A 15,805-nucleotide genomic window follows, 5' to 3' on the forward strand; every position below is an offset into this window, starting at 1 on the left:
TAGCGAACATATGCTAAAAAAAAAAAAAAACAATCGTCTATGATCACGATAGAAAATACTTGTTTGGCTATAGATTATAAATGCGAAGATGGATCTTACAATTAGTAACCCCCCCCCCCCCCCACACACACACACACACATACACGCACCTTTTTCTTTGTGTGTGTGTGAAAATATTCTTTCGTTTTAAATTCCCTCTATCTAAAAATCAAAAATAAATAAAAATTTGATCACAAAAATATCATTCCAAAAATCACAAATTGATTAAGTAGTTTTATTTTTAAATAAAATCAAATTTTATGAATAACAAAAGTGCGACTGATTTTATTTTATTTTTTTTCACTGTTTTGAAAACATCTTTTAAAAAAAAAAAGGGGAGGGTAACTCAACAATTCAAATTTGCAAGATTAATGTTGTAATAGGTGTATCAGAATTTTTGTAGGAATTTTTGACACCCCTAACACGAAACTGCAAATAAAATATAAAAAACTAGTAATTTCTCTGTTAAAAGTGGGTTATTTATTTTCTTTATGGATTATACTTCCAAAAGAAACTATTAAAGTTGTATAAAAAGTAATAGAAATATTTTTTTAAAAACAGTAATGAATTTTCAGAACTTAATATTTTTCAATTTTTAAACTTTAAAAATCTATCAATTTTTCTATTGATTCTATTTTTACGATATTTTCAGGATCAATGTGAAATTTTATGCTCTTTCCAATAAACCGAATATAATATTTTAGACAAACGTTTTTTTTTATTCACGCCCCCCCTCCCATTTTCAAGTGTCTATTAAAAAGTAAATAATTAATTTACTCACCAAAGTTTTATATATCACAAATTGAAGAGAAAAGGCCAATAAATAATATATTCAAATTTAAAACAAAAAAAGTAGTGTTTTTTAGAAATTTACCTGTAAAGTCCGAAGTTTAAAACCTTTAAAACAAAAAAACACGTTTGTTTTTTTTTTTTTTTTTTTTTTTTTTAATGAAACCTTGGTCCTTGCCCCTTTAATTGAAAAAAAAAAAAAAAAAAAATTAGGACTTGCATTACATTTTTCGAGTAGTTATAACCTTGGAAAGACGGGGTGGAATTATTCACTATTTTTCACGAAATTTCTGACACACCTAATGTTGTAATGCTTATAAATTCCCAGTAATCGCTTAAAAATGATTTTCTTCATAAAATTAGAACTACTTTATCAATTTACATGATTTTTGTAATATTTTTGTTTTGTCACATTGTGCAAATTTTTCTTTATTTTTGTTTTTTCATGTGTGGCGGGGGGAGGGATGAAACAATAACTGTATTGAAAATTTTATTTAGCTCAAATAATTCTAATATTTATTCTGAAGAAATGCAAGCTATATTAGATATTAACCTGGGTGCCCAGCGTTGCCTGGGTGTTTGGAGGTGTGAGCAAAAAGAAAAAGGTGGCTCAGACCCGTACCGCGAAGGAGGAAAAGAAAGTGAAACAAAAACGTGATGCGTTAGCTGTTGCGCCCATTGCCAAACCGGAAGTGACATAGGTTTAAATCGGGGTTAGACAATCGAAAAGATGCAGTGACTCGCGAAAATATTGACGAAAGAAGCGACCCCTGCCTGTAGAAAAGTGCCCAGTTGAGGGTGAAGGAATTAATAGTTTTGGCCAATTTTTCGATATTTATCGTCCGAAGGGTTGAGCTTCAAAACGATAACAATCTCGTGAGAATCCATTGCCTCTGTGAAAGTTCTTGCGAGATATACATACATACATACATTTAAACAGACAGGTGAGATTTATATTATAGATTAATCTGCAAACTTCTATTAAGTTTTTTTAATTGTATTTTTTAAAATTCATCTTTTGACAAATTATTTCAGATTGTGACACCCAAGTGCAGCGGATTGCAAATGTCTGAGAAGCACGAAGGTAAAGTTAGCAGCACTCTTGGATCCGATTCCATGAAGGTGATTGCTGAATCGATTGGAATTGCTGGCCTTCCTGATGATGCTGCGAGCCAATTGGCTGAAGATGTCGGCTACAGACTGAAACTGCTCATTCAGGTAATATTCGTCGATTTTCATTGCTTTATAAGATCCAGGTTTGTACGGTATAATCACATTGACACGCCTATTCCCGTTGGATCACCAAAGTTAAGCAACATTGAATCTGGTCAATACTAAATGGGTGACCATTTGGGACTTCTAGGTGCTGTATGTGCTCTCTGCTTATCTCGGCATTGTTTCCAATCGTCCTGGACTTCTCCTTGTTACTGGACTCAAGCAATGCCGATTCAGGAGAGGTATGGTTGGTGATTGCGCAACCCTTACCTCACAATTACACGCGCAGCTGCACCTACAGGGGGTATCCTTTGTCTTTCGAGACTGAATGGAGGCATCGGGATTAGACCCAGGTTTACAAACTTTTTTTTTATTTTTTTATTCGCGTCCACCCTTAACAAGGCATATTGCCACTTGGACGTAAGGATCATACCAAGGAAAGATTAACAAGATGTTGGTTTACATTACATTTAAACTTCTGCGTATCAGTACAGCCAGGGAAGCAGGTAGCAGGAAGGGAATTTCAAAGTCTACCTGTTCGAGAGAAGAAACTATTAGAGTAGAAAGCTTTCTGGCATTTAAGGACTTCAGCAATGAAGGGGTGTGATTTTGTTGCTAAGCAGGTTTGTTGGTATATGTACGTCAAGGGAGTACAAAAAAATATTTTTAAAACAGACACTGAGATGCAACATTGCAGCGATGGGACAGGTGTTGGAGCTTAGTTGACAAACTGGGACCTATTAGATTAAAAAAAAAATTTTTTTTTTACCATATCCAAGAGGGAGAGGCTAGTGGTAGCTGTACCAGCCCAGATATGACAACAACGTGTATTGGTGAATGGCGGCATTGTAGAAGTATGGGATACTCTCAAGTAGTTGCCCGAGTGTTTAGAGGTGTGTGTGCTCGGGCGGGGTGTTAATCAAAACATAAGTAAATATTTTAAAACTTTAAAAAATCGAAAAAGCAAAAACTAATGTAACGATGTTAAATGTAAAAATGGGAAAAACAAAAAACGTGAAACAGAAAAACGAACGTTAAAACTTCGTCAAAAAATCTGCCCCCCCCCCCCCCAAAAAAAAACGTGAAAAATGGCTTAAATAACCCTTTTTCAATATTAAAATTTAAAAAATCAGAAGAAAAAAGACATCTCACACCACAATTCGAACCCAAAACGTTTAGATAATTAGGCCGCGCTCTAAGCAACTGAGCTAAGACGACAAAATTGTGTCGCTTTTTCAAATATTTAAAGTAAATCAGGTTATGACGCATGCGTAGAAGTGAACTCGTCATGAAAGGACGGTTTTTGCTGACCCCTCCACCCTGTAGAAAACTACTGATTTAACGTTTTTGGCCAATTTTTCGATATTAGTCGGGTGAAGGTTGGAAGTTTAAAATGATACCGATCTGGCGAAAATCCGTGACTCGTGTCGAAAGTTTTCGCGAGACATACAAACACGCACGCACGCATACATACATACATACATACATACAGACAAACACACTTACATACACACATTTTCACTTTTATATATATATATATATAGAAGACTAGCGAGGGGTACCCGGCGTTGCCCGGTGTTTGGAGGTGTGTGTGGAAACTCCGCGAGTGGGGTGGGGTGTTAAAAAAAAAAAGTAAGTATGAGGATCGAACCCGAACCCTTGAGGCAAAGTTGTAAATTAAAGTGTGAAAAAAAAAAAAAACGTGCGACGTTAACCATTGCCCCACCGCGAGATGCTAACGGAAACACGTTTGAATTTATTTAATTACTTGGATTTGGCAGGTGCCCATTTTAATGAGTTAATGAGGTCAAGTTTGATTGCGGGATAGTATTTTCCCAAGATGTTATAGGAAAAAGACTAACCCACATGCAGCGAGCGACAAATGTTGAATATTTATCTTCCCGAAATCGAGCAAATTAAATAGATAGGCGAGCTTCATTGTTAACTGAGATATTACGATTTATATGTGATATAAAGTTTTAAAAAGTTGTGAAGCGACCGACCGCTTCTCTGACAAAAGCCTTTTGTAGACATACAGAAAAAGCGAACACACATACATACATACATTTTCGCTTTTATATTTATAGATTATTTTTTTCTATCTTTATCTTGTGATTTTTGAATGTTACTATTTACGCCATCACAATTATGTATTTATCACTTGTTTCATTTGAAATTGAATATTTTTTTTTTGTTTGTATAATATAGAAGCGCGAAAAAATTTAAAGATTTTTTTATTAAAATTTTGTAAAATTGTTCTTTTAAAAAACTTTGTTTTTTTTTTTTAATTAAAATTTTTTTTTATATTAACTTAAAATATATATATATATATATATATACACACACACACACACACACATCTACCGGTTCTAAAATTTATTCTTGTTTGCAGGAAGCTGTGAAATTTATGCATCATGGTAAACGCAGCAAACTCTCCATGACTGATTTTGATATGGCTCTAAGAATCAAGAACCTGGAAGTAAGTTGCTTTTTAAGTTAACACAATAATTGTATCAACTTGTCATTGCCCCCTTTGAAAGATAGTGCATATGAGTGCGTGGGAAGATGTCGGCAGTAGCAAAGGATGGCTGGCTGGCTTGCGAGGAGTTTAGCAGCAGCTGCAGTAGCCGGAAAATGTGCATATGCAAATTAGGAAGTGTGTGCGAGAAGGAAAAATGAGAGAAATACAGCATGTGCTCGAGGTTTGGTTGTTTTACGGCATATCAACCCTTTTGAAATTATTTAATGCCGAATCCAGTTATTTTAGAAATAGGATTCATGTTACATCCAGTTAGTTTGGAGAGGGTGTGTTTTAGGAATCCAGTAGGGAAGTAGGTGTGGAAGAAGAAAAGGGGAGGGTGGAAGGGGACTTTTGTTTTTGGGCTTTGCAGAACATGGTCAAGTTGTGCAAAAGAGAAGAAAAAACAATAACATTTATGTGCGGTGCATTTGAGTCGGGAAACCACTGTTTTTCAGACAGCCTGATCTGGTAACACCATTGGATGCAGTTTAACGTCTTACCCATGACAACGTGCTCGAGGAAAAACAAAGTCAGCGTCAAAGAGAATGGACGTGTTAAGACGCAGTCAAGAAATTACTGGCTATGGCTGGCGTGAAGTCGGAGAAAGAAAGTCGGCGTCGTAGAAAATAGACGTGTAAATAGCAAGGGCGAGAATGTGACCAGCATATGCGGTCGAAAGGAAGAGAAACGTGAGTTAGGCTAAAATGGACATGTGGCAGCGAGATACTTTTTAAGTCGTCTTGAAAGAAATGGTAATGCTTTTGGTACTTGTGCAGTTTAATCAAGACATTAAAAAATGAAAATATCTAAAAAGTTTATATTGTACGTATCCGTTATGGAATGAAGTTCTCCAAAAAAAAAAATTTCATTTAATTTCATCAAGTTTTTTTTTTTTTTTTTTTTTTTTTTTTTTTATTGCGAAAAAAAAACAATTTGTTATGATACCGAGCAAAAGGTTTGGTTATTAGGAAGAAAAGTTAGTAATAAAGATAGGGAGGAAGTGTCGGCGCTTTAACTGGGAGTTATCTCCCGTGACGTTTCTAAAATCCAAACAAAAATTAAGAAAAAATTCAAGATGTCTGCCTTTAACGCACTCTGCTAAAAACGGTTTTTCCGCTGTAAAACCAAAACTACTTGATTAAATTAAGTGAAATTTTTTTTTCAGATCTTCAGTTCAAAACGGATATGTACAGTATAACATTTTTCGATATTTTTTAATGTCTTGATTAAACTGTACAGGTACCAATGCTTTTATTAAAAAAGAAAAATGTCGACCCAAACTTTTATTTATTTCTTTCCATGAATTACTAAAGTAAAATGTAAACGGAAGAGATGTATTCCTCAATCGAGGCCCCCTTTTTTTTTTTTTAAACTTTTCAATAATTATTCATGTAATACTAAAAAAATAATTCATTGTATATTTATGAAAGTTACATATCAGCGAGAAACTCGCACAGACAACATGTGTTATTGATGTGCTATGATTCTTAGAAGAAAGTCGAAAAAAAACAGCACAAAAGAACTGTGCTTTTATGTTATAATAATTGAAAAAAAAAAAATTGAATTTCAAGTAAAACAAATGGTACCTACCTCCTTGTCATGTCGCAAATAGTAACATATCCAAAAATTACGGAAACTGATAAGGTAGAAAATTATTAATGAAAAACAATTTAAAGTTCAGATGAATAAAATATTAAAAACTTTAAGCTCGTATAACAAAAACAACCAAACTTAAGGATGATATTGTTACAAAATAATTATATCTTTGCTATCTTTTCATTAATTTTTTTTTTTTAGCCATTGTATGGTTTCCAGTCGAGGGACTTTGTACCCTTTCGCTATACAAGCGGAGGTGGCCGTGAGCTTCATTTCCATGAAGAAAAAGAAATGGATTTGAATGAAATCATAAGCAGCCAATTTCCGAAAATTCCTTTGGATGTTTCTTTGAAAAGTAAGTTGATCCGTTTTTCGAATAGCTTTAAAAAAGAAAAAAAGCACTTAAACTTTTTCTCTTTGCTTTGTACTTAAAAGAAATTTTTTTTTTTTTTTTTACATAGTCATCACCACTTACCAAGACCCAGAGGCCACTTAAGGGTAAGGGTGAAAGAGTGAATTGGACAATCATTAGTAATGGAAATTTGTTAACTTAAGGGGAACAGCTCATCAAGAACTTGTTTACATTGGACTTGAAGGCAATCATATTGTACCTATTTACAATGCCTCCGCACGGGACAGTTAGATACCAGGATCGTTTAATGTGGAGAAAAGCTACAAAAATAAAAATTGTCTCAATCGTGAAAGATTTCTCCTCCACTGAAAGAGAACGAGAAATGGAAGTGCCGCATCTGAAGAACAGATACTACACTTTCATCTTGGCCAAAAGGCAGTGCAGTTCTAAGAAAGGTGCTTTGTTCATGGAATCTACGTTTAGGTTTAGGCACAGATAAAGAGTGGGGGAAATTATTGATAATGGTTTCAGCTAGACGAGTGCTTCTTGTGAAAGTTTGTCGAGGGGGGGGCTTAGATTGGAGCTCAGTCGAGCACTTACCATGAAAATAACGATAAAGCAAAGACAAACTCACAACATCTCTTCTGTGAGAAAGAGGTTGCAGAGAAGAGAAAAGGACATCTACGAGTCTACAAAGTCTATTTTGAACTTTATCAAGGCAGGATAAGTCCTTTCTAGCAGCTCCTGCCCAGATGTGGCAACAGTACTCCATCCTTGAACTTACCTGGCTCTTATATAGATAGAGAATTGCATCAGCAGTGAGATATCTACTGGATCGATAGAAGGATCCCAGCGGTTTTGGGAACGGATTAGATGTATGTGTTCTATTTCAGATCAGGAGTAAAGGTCAAGCCCAGAAGCTTGGAAAACGGAGGACAGTTCCACGAGTTTGTAACATGGTTATTACATTTTTATTTGAACTGAACATGTATGTAGAGACCGTTGCAAAGAAACCAAGGACAGAAATTGGAATTGACTTTTTTTTTTTTTTTTAACAGAGGAAGATCAAATTTAAATAAGTTCAGTCTTTAAACTGTGATAGTTATTTCCCTTGGCATCCCTCTCCTTGTTTGTGAAATAGGTAAGATGGCAAGATAAAATCGATCTCGTTAAAATTTGATTTTCCTATGTAAACCCCCCACCCCAAATCTACTTGATCAAATTAAGTGAAATTTAAGAACTTAATTCTATAACAGATACGTACGATATCATTTTTTTTTTTTCATGTCCTGATTAAACTAAATTAGTCTCTACTTTTTTTTCTCCAAGTTTTAACAAAAGGCATTTATTAAAGAGTTTTCAATGTAAGAAGTCCCACTTTGTCAACTAAGCTCCAACCTCTGTCCCATCACTGCAATTTTGTATCTCTGTACCTGTATCATATCAGAAATATCTTAATGGAATGTGCTCAGATGAACTCTGTGCTCTCTCGACAAATCTGTTTAGCAACAAAATCTCACCCCTTCACTGAAGTCGCTAAATGCCAGAAAGCTTTATACTTTAATAGTTTCTTCCCTAGAACAGCTAGACTTTGGAATTCCCTCCCTGCTTCCCTGATTATACTGATATACACAAATTTAAATATAATGTAGACCAATATCTTGTTAATCTTTCCTAGGCATGCCCCCAAATAGTAGCCTCTTATGTCCAAATTGTGATATGCCTTAATAGGGTGAACGTGAGTAAAAAAAAAAATAAATAAATAGTGGTACTTTCCAGACTCCGCTTGCGTCTTGTTTTTTAAAGTTCATTGTTTCATATAAGTCGATAGTTTTTAAAAAAAAATTTTTTTTATGTGCAACAAGAGCTATAACAATAACAATCTGACACTGCAAACTCCATGTACAACGGATGTAGAATGCAAAATTGCTTTCTGTCTTTTTGTATGTTGATCCCCTGACAAAAAGAGGGTGGACCTATAAATGCACCCTTGTCCGTTGGTCCGTCTGCACTTTTCTCAAAAACTACTACGCCTGGGAATTTTTGGAAATTTTGCACAACCATTAAACATGATATGAGTAAAAAAGTAACAATGGATTTTCTGGGAAAACTGTGGTTGTACCCCCCCCCCCCCATGGGTGCCTTTTCAGGTTAAAATGGCTACAATTTACACTTGTGCTTATTAAAAAAAATTGATGCCTTGGATTTTTATAAACTTTCTGAAAAGTTGTAGCTGATTTCTATATAATTTTGTTTCTATACTTCGATAACTTTTCGGTGTGCCCCAGGGGCTCTTTTAGGGCTTAATACAAACACTCCATTTTTGGGACTATTTTATCATTTGTTTAAAATTTTCTGTGTATGTCTATTTTAGCAGTTTTCCATGGTGCAGAACTCAAATTTAAATATGTTAAGGCCTTGGGGACTTTTGAGGCTAAATGGTGGGGGGGGATACAAATGATGGACTTAGTCATTTTGCATGGTGTAGAACTCAAATTTACATATGTTAAGACCTAAAACTGCATCGTTTGTTCATTTTCACCAGGATTTAACGTCCGCTGGGGGCTAAATGAGGTGGGGGACAAATGCTGAACTTAGTCATATTTTTTCTTTTTTTTAATGCTTCATTCACTCAAAGTGGACCATCAATCTCAGTTCGTTAATTCAAGTCGATGTTATATAGTTCGCTTTGACAATTGATTTGATGGGCCTCATCGGTTTGATGACGTCAACTTACGAAAAGTTCAATAACCAGGACGAATCGTTCTCATTGATTTCTTTTTCCGATTTATTTTGGATTCTCAGTGTTTATAAGTTACAAAAGGGTTTTGCCATCCAAACTTAGGGTTAAGGAGTGGGAGAGGGCTTGCAATCAGATTCAAAAAATTTTCATTTCAGATTTTTTGCCATTGGCCACACATTTGATTTACCAAAAAATTAAAGATGCAACAGAACTTGTCATAGAAAAGAAAATTGGTTAACTGTCCTAAAAAGTTAGTGGCATGGAAATATGGAATGATTTTATGTTAAATCCATATGTGAAACTAAAAAGTTGACTGTTTCTTAGTAACGTGACGCATATTATAATTTCCAAGGCGTTTTACAAAACTTTTCTTCTCCCTCGTTTATACCGTTCCATGTTTTTTTTTTTTCCTCCAGTTCATTGGCTGAGTATTGAAGGTGTACAGCCTGCAATTCCTGAGAACCCTCCACCTGCATCTAAAGAACAGCAACAAAAGGAAAGCTTTGATACGTCGATCAAGGCAGTTATCGACCGATTGCATAAACCGAAACCTCACACGGATTTGGCCAAAGCGAGATTAAAACACAAGAGCGCGAATACTGCCAAGCTGAAAAATCTCATCATTCATGAACTCTCTGTTGTACGTCATCTTTTCTTTTTATATCAGTTGTATGGCATAGTGGATATGCATGTAAACAGACTAATAGAAACTAGCAAGACCTGTGGAAATTCCACAGAATAAGAAGTATCAAAAAATCTGATTGCACAAAAAAAATAGTTTTTAGATAGAAAAACCAATAACACGCAGCAAATGAGTTTTATTAACATTTCTTTAAAAGTAATATTGTGCTACATAGTTCAATACAAATTGTAAGAGAAAAGCTTTAATTCTTTCCTTCAGTCCAGCACTTCTTGCCGGACAATGTTACCCCATTTCTTTTGAATGTTTAGTCTTTTTATGTAATGTTCCACTTTCTTCAGTGAATAACCGCTGCATATTGAAATTATGAGTTCTTTTCTCACACCATTAGAACAATGATCATATATTTTTCTAATTATATTAAAAAATGAGGCTATATCCAAGGGGAGGTCACTCATATTTTTGTCTAGGGTTGCCAGATTGGTCTTCTGATAGCCAAATTTCTCTCTACACTAGTGCCCTCTACTCGTTTGCTCTCCTTACCCCCCCCCCATGCCTTCCACTCTCCTCACTCGAGCCCTCTCTTACCTGTACCACCCTCTTCTCTTTGTGCCCCCCCTCTCTCTCTCATCCTATCAGTTTTGTGGTGTATGGAAAATTTCTTTTAATATCACATGTACTACATCGTTGTTTATTCAGTGGCCCAAGTTAATGTTTTTTAATTCTTCAGTGCTCCAAAGACAAATTCATTTGTAAAAATGAATAAATATAGAGAATTAAAACTGAATACATCATTAAAAATAATTAAGTTAATTCCTAAATTCAACAAACCTCAGGTGAATGGTCAGAGGTTACTTCAGCATGAAAATAACCCAGGTGAGAACTGTAGTCCGAATAAGACTCCATTTAAAAAAATTTCTTTTATTGATTTTGTGACTCTGTTAAATTTTTTTTATTAACTCTGTGACTTTAAATTCTTTTTATTGACTCTGTGACTTTAAATTCTTTTTATTGACTCTGTGACTTTAAATTCTTTTTATTGACTCTGTGACTTTAAATTCTTTTTATTGACTCTGTGACTTTAAATTCTTTTTATTGACTCTGTGACTTTAAATTCTTTTTATTGACTCTGTGACTTTAAATTCTTTTTATTGACTCTGTGACTTTAAATTCTTTTTATTGACTCTGTGACTTTAAATTCTTTTTATTGACTCTGTGACTTTAAATTCTTTTTATTGACTCTGTGATTTTAAATTCTTTTCATTGACTCTGTGACTTTAAATTCTTTTTATTGACTCTGTGACTTTAAATTCTTTTTATTGACTCTGTGACTTTAAATTCTTTTTATTGACTCTGTGATTTTAAATTCTTTTCATTGACTCTGTGACTTTAAATTCTTTTTATTGACTCTGTGACTTAAAATTCTTTTTATTGACTCTGTGACTTTAAATTCTTTTTATTGACTCTGTGACTTTAAATTCTTTTTATTGACTCTGTGACTTTAAATTCTTTTTATTGACTCTGTGACTTTAAATTCTTTTTATTGACTCTGTGACTTTAAATTCTTTTTATTGACTCTGTGACTTTAAATTCTTTTTATTGACTCTGTGACTTTAAATTCTTTTTATTGACTCTGTGACTTAAAATTCTTTTTATTGACTCTGTGACTTTAAATTCTTTTTATTGACTCTGTGACTTTAAATTCTTTTTATTGACTCTGTGACTTTAAATTCTTTTTATTGACTCTGTGACTTTAAATTCTTTTTATTGACTCTGTGACTTTAAATTCTTTTTATTGACTCTGTGACTTTAAATTCTTTTTATTGACTCTGTGACTTTAAATTCTTTTTATTGACTCTGTGACTTTAAATTCTTTTTATTGACTCTGTGACTTTAAATTCTTTTTATTAACTCTGTGACTTTAAATTCTTTTTATTGACTCTGTGACTTTAAATTCTTTTTATTGACTCTGTGACTTTAAATTCTTTTTATTAACTCTGTGACTTTAAATTCTTTTCATTGACTCTGTGACTTTAAATTCTTTTTATTGACTCTGTGACTTTAAATTCTTTTTATTGACTCTGTGACTTTAAATTCTTTTTATTGACTCTGTGACTTTAAATTCTTTTTATTGACTCTGTGACTTTAAATTCTTTTTATTGACTCTGTGACTTTAAATTCTTTTCATTGACTCTGTGACTTTAAATTCTTTTTATTGACTCTGTGACTTTAAATTCTTTTTATTGACTCTGTGACTTTAAATTCTTTTTATTGACTCTGTGACTTTAAATTCTTTTTATTGACTCTGTGATTTTAAATTCTTTTTATTGACTCTGTGACTTTAAATTCTTTTCATTGATTCTGTGACTTTAAATTCTTTTCATTGACTCTGTGACTTTAAATTCTTTTCATTGATTCTGTGACTTTAAATTCTTTTCATTGACTCTGTGACTTTAAATTCTTTTTATTGACTCTGTGACTTTAAATTCTTTTCATTGATTCTGTGACTTTAAATTCTTTTCATTGACTCTGTGACTTTAAATTCTTTTTATTGACTCTGTGACTTTAAATTCTTTTTATTGACTCTGTGACTTTAAATTCTTTTTATTGACTCTGTGACTTTAAATTCTTTTTATTGACTCTGTGACTTTAAATTCTTTTCATTGACTCTGTGACTTTAAATTCTTTTTATTGACTCTGTGACTTTAAATTCTTTTTATTGACTCTGTGACTTTAAATTCTTTTTATTGACTCTGTGACTTTAAATTCTTTTTATTGACTCTGTGATTTTAAATTCTTTTTATTGACTCTGTGACTTTAAATTCTTTTCATTGATTCTGTGACTTTAAATTCTTTTCATTGACTCTGTGACTTTAAATTCTTTTCATTGATTCTGTGACTTTAAATTCTTTTCATTGACTCTGTGACTTTAAATTCTTTTTATTGACTCTGTGACTTTAAATTCTTTTCATTGATTCTGTGACTTTAAATTCTTTTCATTGACTCTGTGACTTTAAATTCTTTTTATTGACTCTGTGACTTTAAATTCTTTTTATTGACTCTGTGACTTTAAATTCTTTTCATTGACTCTGTGACTTTAAATTCTTTTCATTGATTCTGTGACTTTAAATTCTTTTCATTGACTCTGTGACTTTAAATTCTTTTTATTGACTCTGTGACTTTAAATTCTTTTCATTGATTCTGTGACTTTAAATTCTTTTCATTGACTCTGTGACTTTAAATTCTTTTTATTGACTCTGTGACTTTAAATTCTTTTTATTGACTCTGTGACTTTAAATTCTTTTTATTGACTCTGTGACTTTAAATTCTTTTCATTGATTCTGTGACTTTAAATTCTTTTCATTGACTCTGTGACTTTAAATTCTTTTTATTGACTCTGTGACTTTAAATTCTTTTCATTGATTCTGTGACTTTAAATTCTTTTCATTGACTCTGTGACTTTAAATTCTTTTTATTGACTCTGTGACTTTAAATTCTTTTTATTGACTCTGTGACTTTAAATTCTTTTTATTGACTCTGTGACTTTAAATTCTTTTTATTGACTCTGTGACTTTAAATTCTTTTCATTGACTCTGTGACTTTAAATTCTTTTTATTGACTCTGTGACTTTAAATTCTTTTTATTGACTCTGTGACTTTAAATTCTTTTTATTGACTCTGTGACTTTAAATTCTTTTCATTGACTCTGTGACTTTAAATTCTTTTTATTGACTCTGTGACTTTAAATTCTTTTTATTGACTCTGTGACTTTAAATTCTTTTTATTGACTCTGTGACTTTAAATTCTTTTTATTGACTCTGTGACTTTAAATTCTTTTTATTAACTCTGTGACTTTAAATTCTTTTTATTGACTCTGTGACTTTAAATTCTTTTTATTGACTCTGTGACTTTAAATTCTTTTTATTGACTCTGTGACTTTAAATTCTTTTTATTGACTCTGTGACTTTAAATTCTTTTTATTGACTCTGTGACTTTAAATTCTTTTTATTGACTCTGTGACTTTAAATTCTTTTTATTGACTCTGTGACTTTAAATTCTTTTTATTGACTCTGTGACTTTAAATTCTTTTTATTGACTCTGTGACTTTAAATTCTTTTTATTGACTCTGTGACTTTAAATTCTTTTTATTGACTCTGTGATTTTAAATTCTTTTTATTGACTCTGTGACTTTAAATTCTTTTTATTGACTCTGTGATTTTAAATTCTTTTCATTGACTCTGTGATTTTAAATTCTTTTTATTGACTCTGTGACTTTAAATTCTTTTTATTGACTCTGTGACTTTAAATTCTTTTTATTGACTCTGTGACTTTAAATTCTTTTTATTGACTCTGTGACTTTAAATTCTTTTTATTGACTCTGTGACTTTAAATTCTTTTTATTGACTCTGTGACTTTAAATTCTTTTTATTGACTCTGTGACTTTAAATTCTTTTTATTGACTCTGTGACTTTAAATTCTTTTCATTGACTCTGTGACTTTAAATTCTTTTTATTGACTCTGTGACTTTAAATTCTTTTTATTGACTCTGTGACTTTAAATTCTTTTTATTGACTCTGTGACTTTAAATTCTTTTTATTGACTCTGTGACTTTAAATTCTTTTTATTGACTCTGTGACTTTAAATTCTTTTTATTGACTCTGTGACTTTAAATTCTTTTTATTGACTCTGTGACTTTAAATTCTTTTTATTGACTCTGTGACTTTAAATTCTTTTTATTAACTCTGTGACTTTAAATTCTTTTTATTGACTCTGTGACTTTAAATTCTTTTTATTGACTCTGTGACTTTAAATTCTTTTCATTGACTCTGTGACTTTAAATTCTTTTTATTGACTCTGTGACTTTAAATTCTTTTTATTGACTCTGTGACTTTAAATTCTTTTTATTGACTCTGTGACTTTAAATTCTTTTTATTGACTCTGTGACTTTAAATTCTTTTTATTGACTCTGTGACTTTAAATTCTTTTTATTGACTCTGTGACTTTAAATTCTTTTTATTGACTCTGTGACTTTAAATTCTTTTTATTGACTCTGTGACTTTAAATTCTTTTTATTGACTCTGTGACTTTAAATTCTTTTTATTGACTCTGTGACTTTAAATTCTTTTTATTGACTCTGTGACTTTAAATTCTTTTTATTGACTCTGTGACTTTAAATTCTTTTTATTGACTCTGTGACTTTAAATTCTTTTTATTGACTCTGTGACTTTAAATTCTTTTTATTGACTCTGTGACTTTAAATTCTTTTTATTGACTCTGTGACTTTAAATTCTTTTTATTGACTCTGTGACTTTAAATTCTTTTTATTGACTCTGTGACTTTAAATTCTTTTTATTAACTCTGTGACTTTAAATTCTTTTTATTAACTCTGTGACTTTAAATTCTTTTTATTAACTCTGTGACTTTAAATTCTTTTTATTAACTCTGTGACTTTAAATTCTTTTTATTGACTCTGTGACTTTAAATTCTTTTCATTGACTCTGTGACTTTAAATTCTTTTCATTAACTCTGTGACTTTAAATTCTTTTTATTGACTCTGTGACTTTAAATTCTTTTTATTGACTCTGTGACTGTCAAGCCTGATGCGTGATTTCCACTGCTTTGCACAGATGGAAGACAGGATTTGAGTTTTGGTGGTGAGTGGCCGTCGCTTGTTGGTGTCTAGGTGTGTGACCCTCCGTAGCTGCTCACTCATGCTCGTTGAAGGCCATGCTGCTATCACATATGGAGTGCCAAGTGTCTCTGTCCGCTGTCAGTGTCTCCAAATGATTAAAGGGGATATTGCAGTGCTTGAAGGTGACTTTGATGCAGTCTTTATACCGTTTCTTTGGGCAGTCGACATTTCACTGGCCATGAGTGAACTGACCGTAGAGAACTTGTCGGGTAATTTGTT

General features: G+C 32.3%; 1 protein-coding gene across 5 annotated transcripts in view; it reads left to right on the top strand.

Moving 5' to 3' along the window:
* The window catches only part of LOC145287741 (transcription initiation factor TFIID subunit 6-like), a 103,762-nt gene that overhangs the window by 13,576 nt on the left and 74,381 nt on the right, over window positions 1-15,805 (top strand). For all 5 annotated transcript variants that reach the window (XR_013869188.1, XR_013869186.1, XR_013869187.1 and 2 more), the window contains exons 2-5: window positions 1,864-2,046; window positions 4,436-4,522; window positions 6,362-6,515; window positions 9,672-9,895. Coding sequence is in view for 2 of the 5 variants with exons in the window: in XM_080135506.1 (XP_079991632.1) it covers window positions 1,894-2,046; window positions 4,436-4,522; window positions 6,362-6,515; window positions 9,672-9,895 (618 nt within the window). In the remaining 3 variants the exon portion in view is untranslated. The remainder of the gene's footprint in view (window positions 1-1,863; window positions 2,047-4,435; window positions 4,523-6,361; window positions 6,516-9,671; window positions 9,896-15,805) is intronic.

This window comes from Euprymna scolopes, chromosome 11 (genome assembly GCF_053919585.1).
Source record: "Euprymna scolopes isolate OS-2025 chromosome 11, ASM5391958v1, whole genome shotgun sequence".
Taxonomy (NCBI): domain Eukaryota; kingdom Metazoa; phylum Mollusca; class Cephalopoda; order Sepiida; family Sepiolidae; genus Euprymna; species Euprymna scolopes.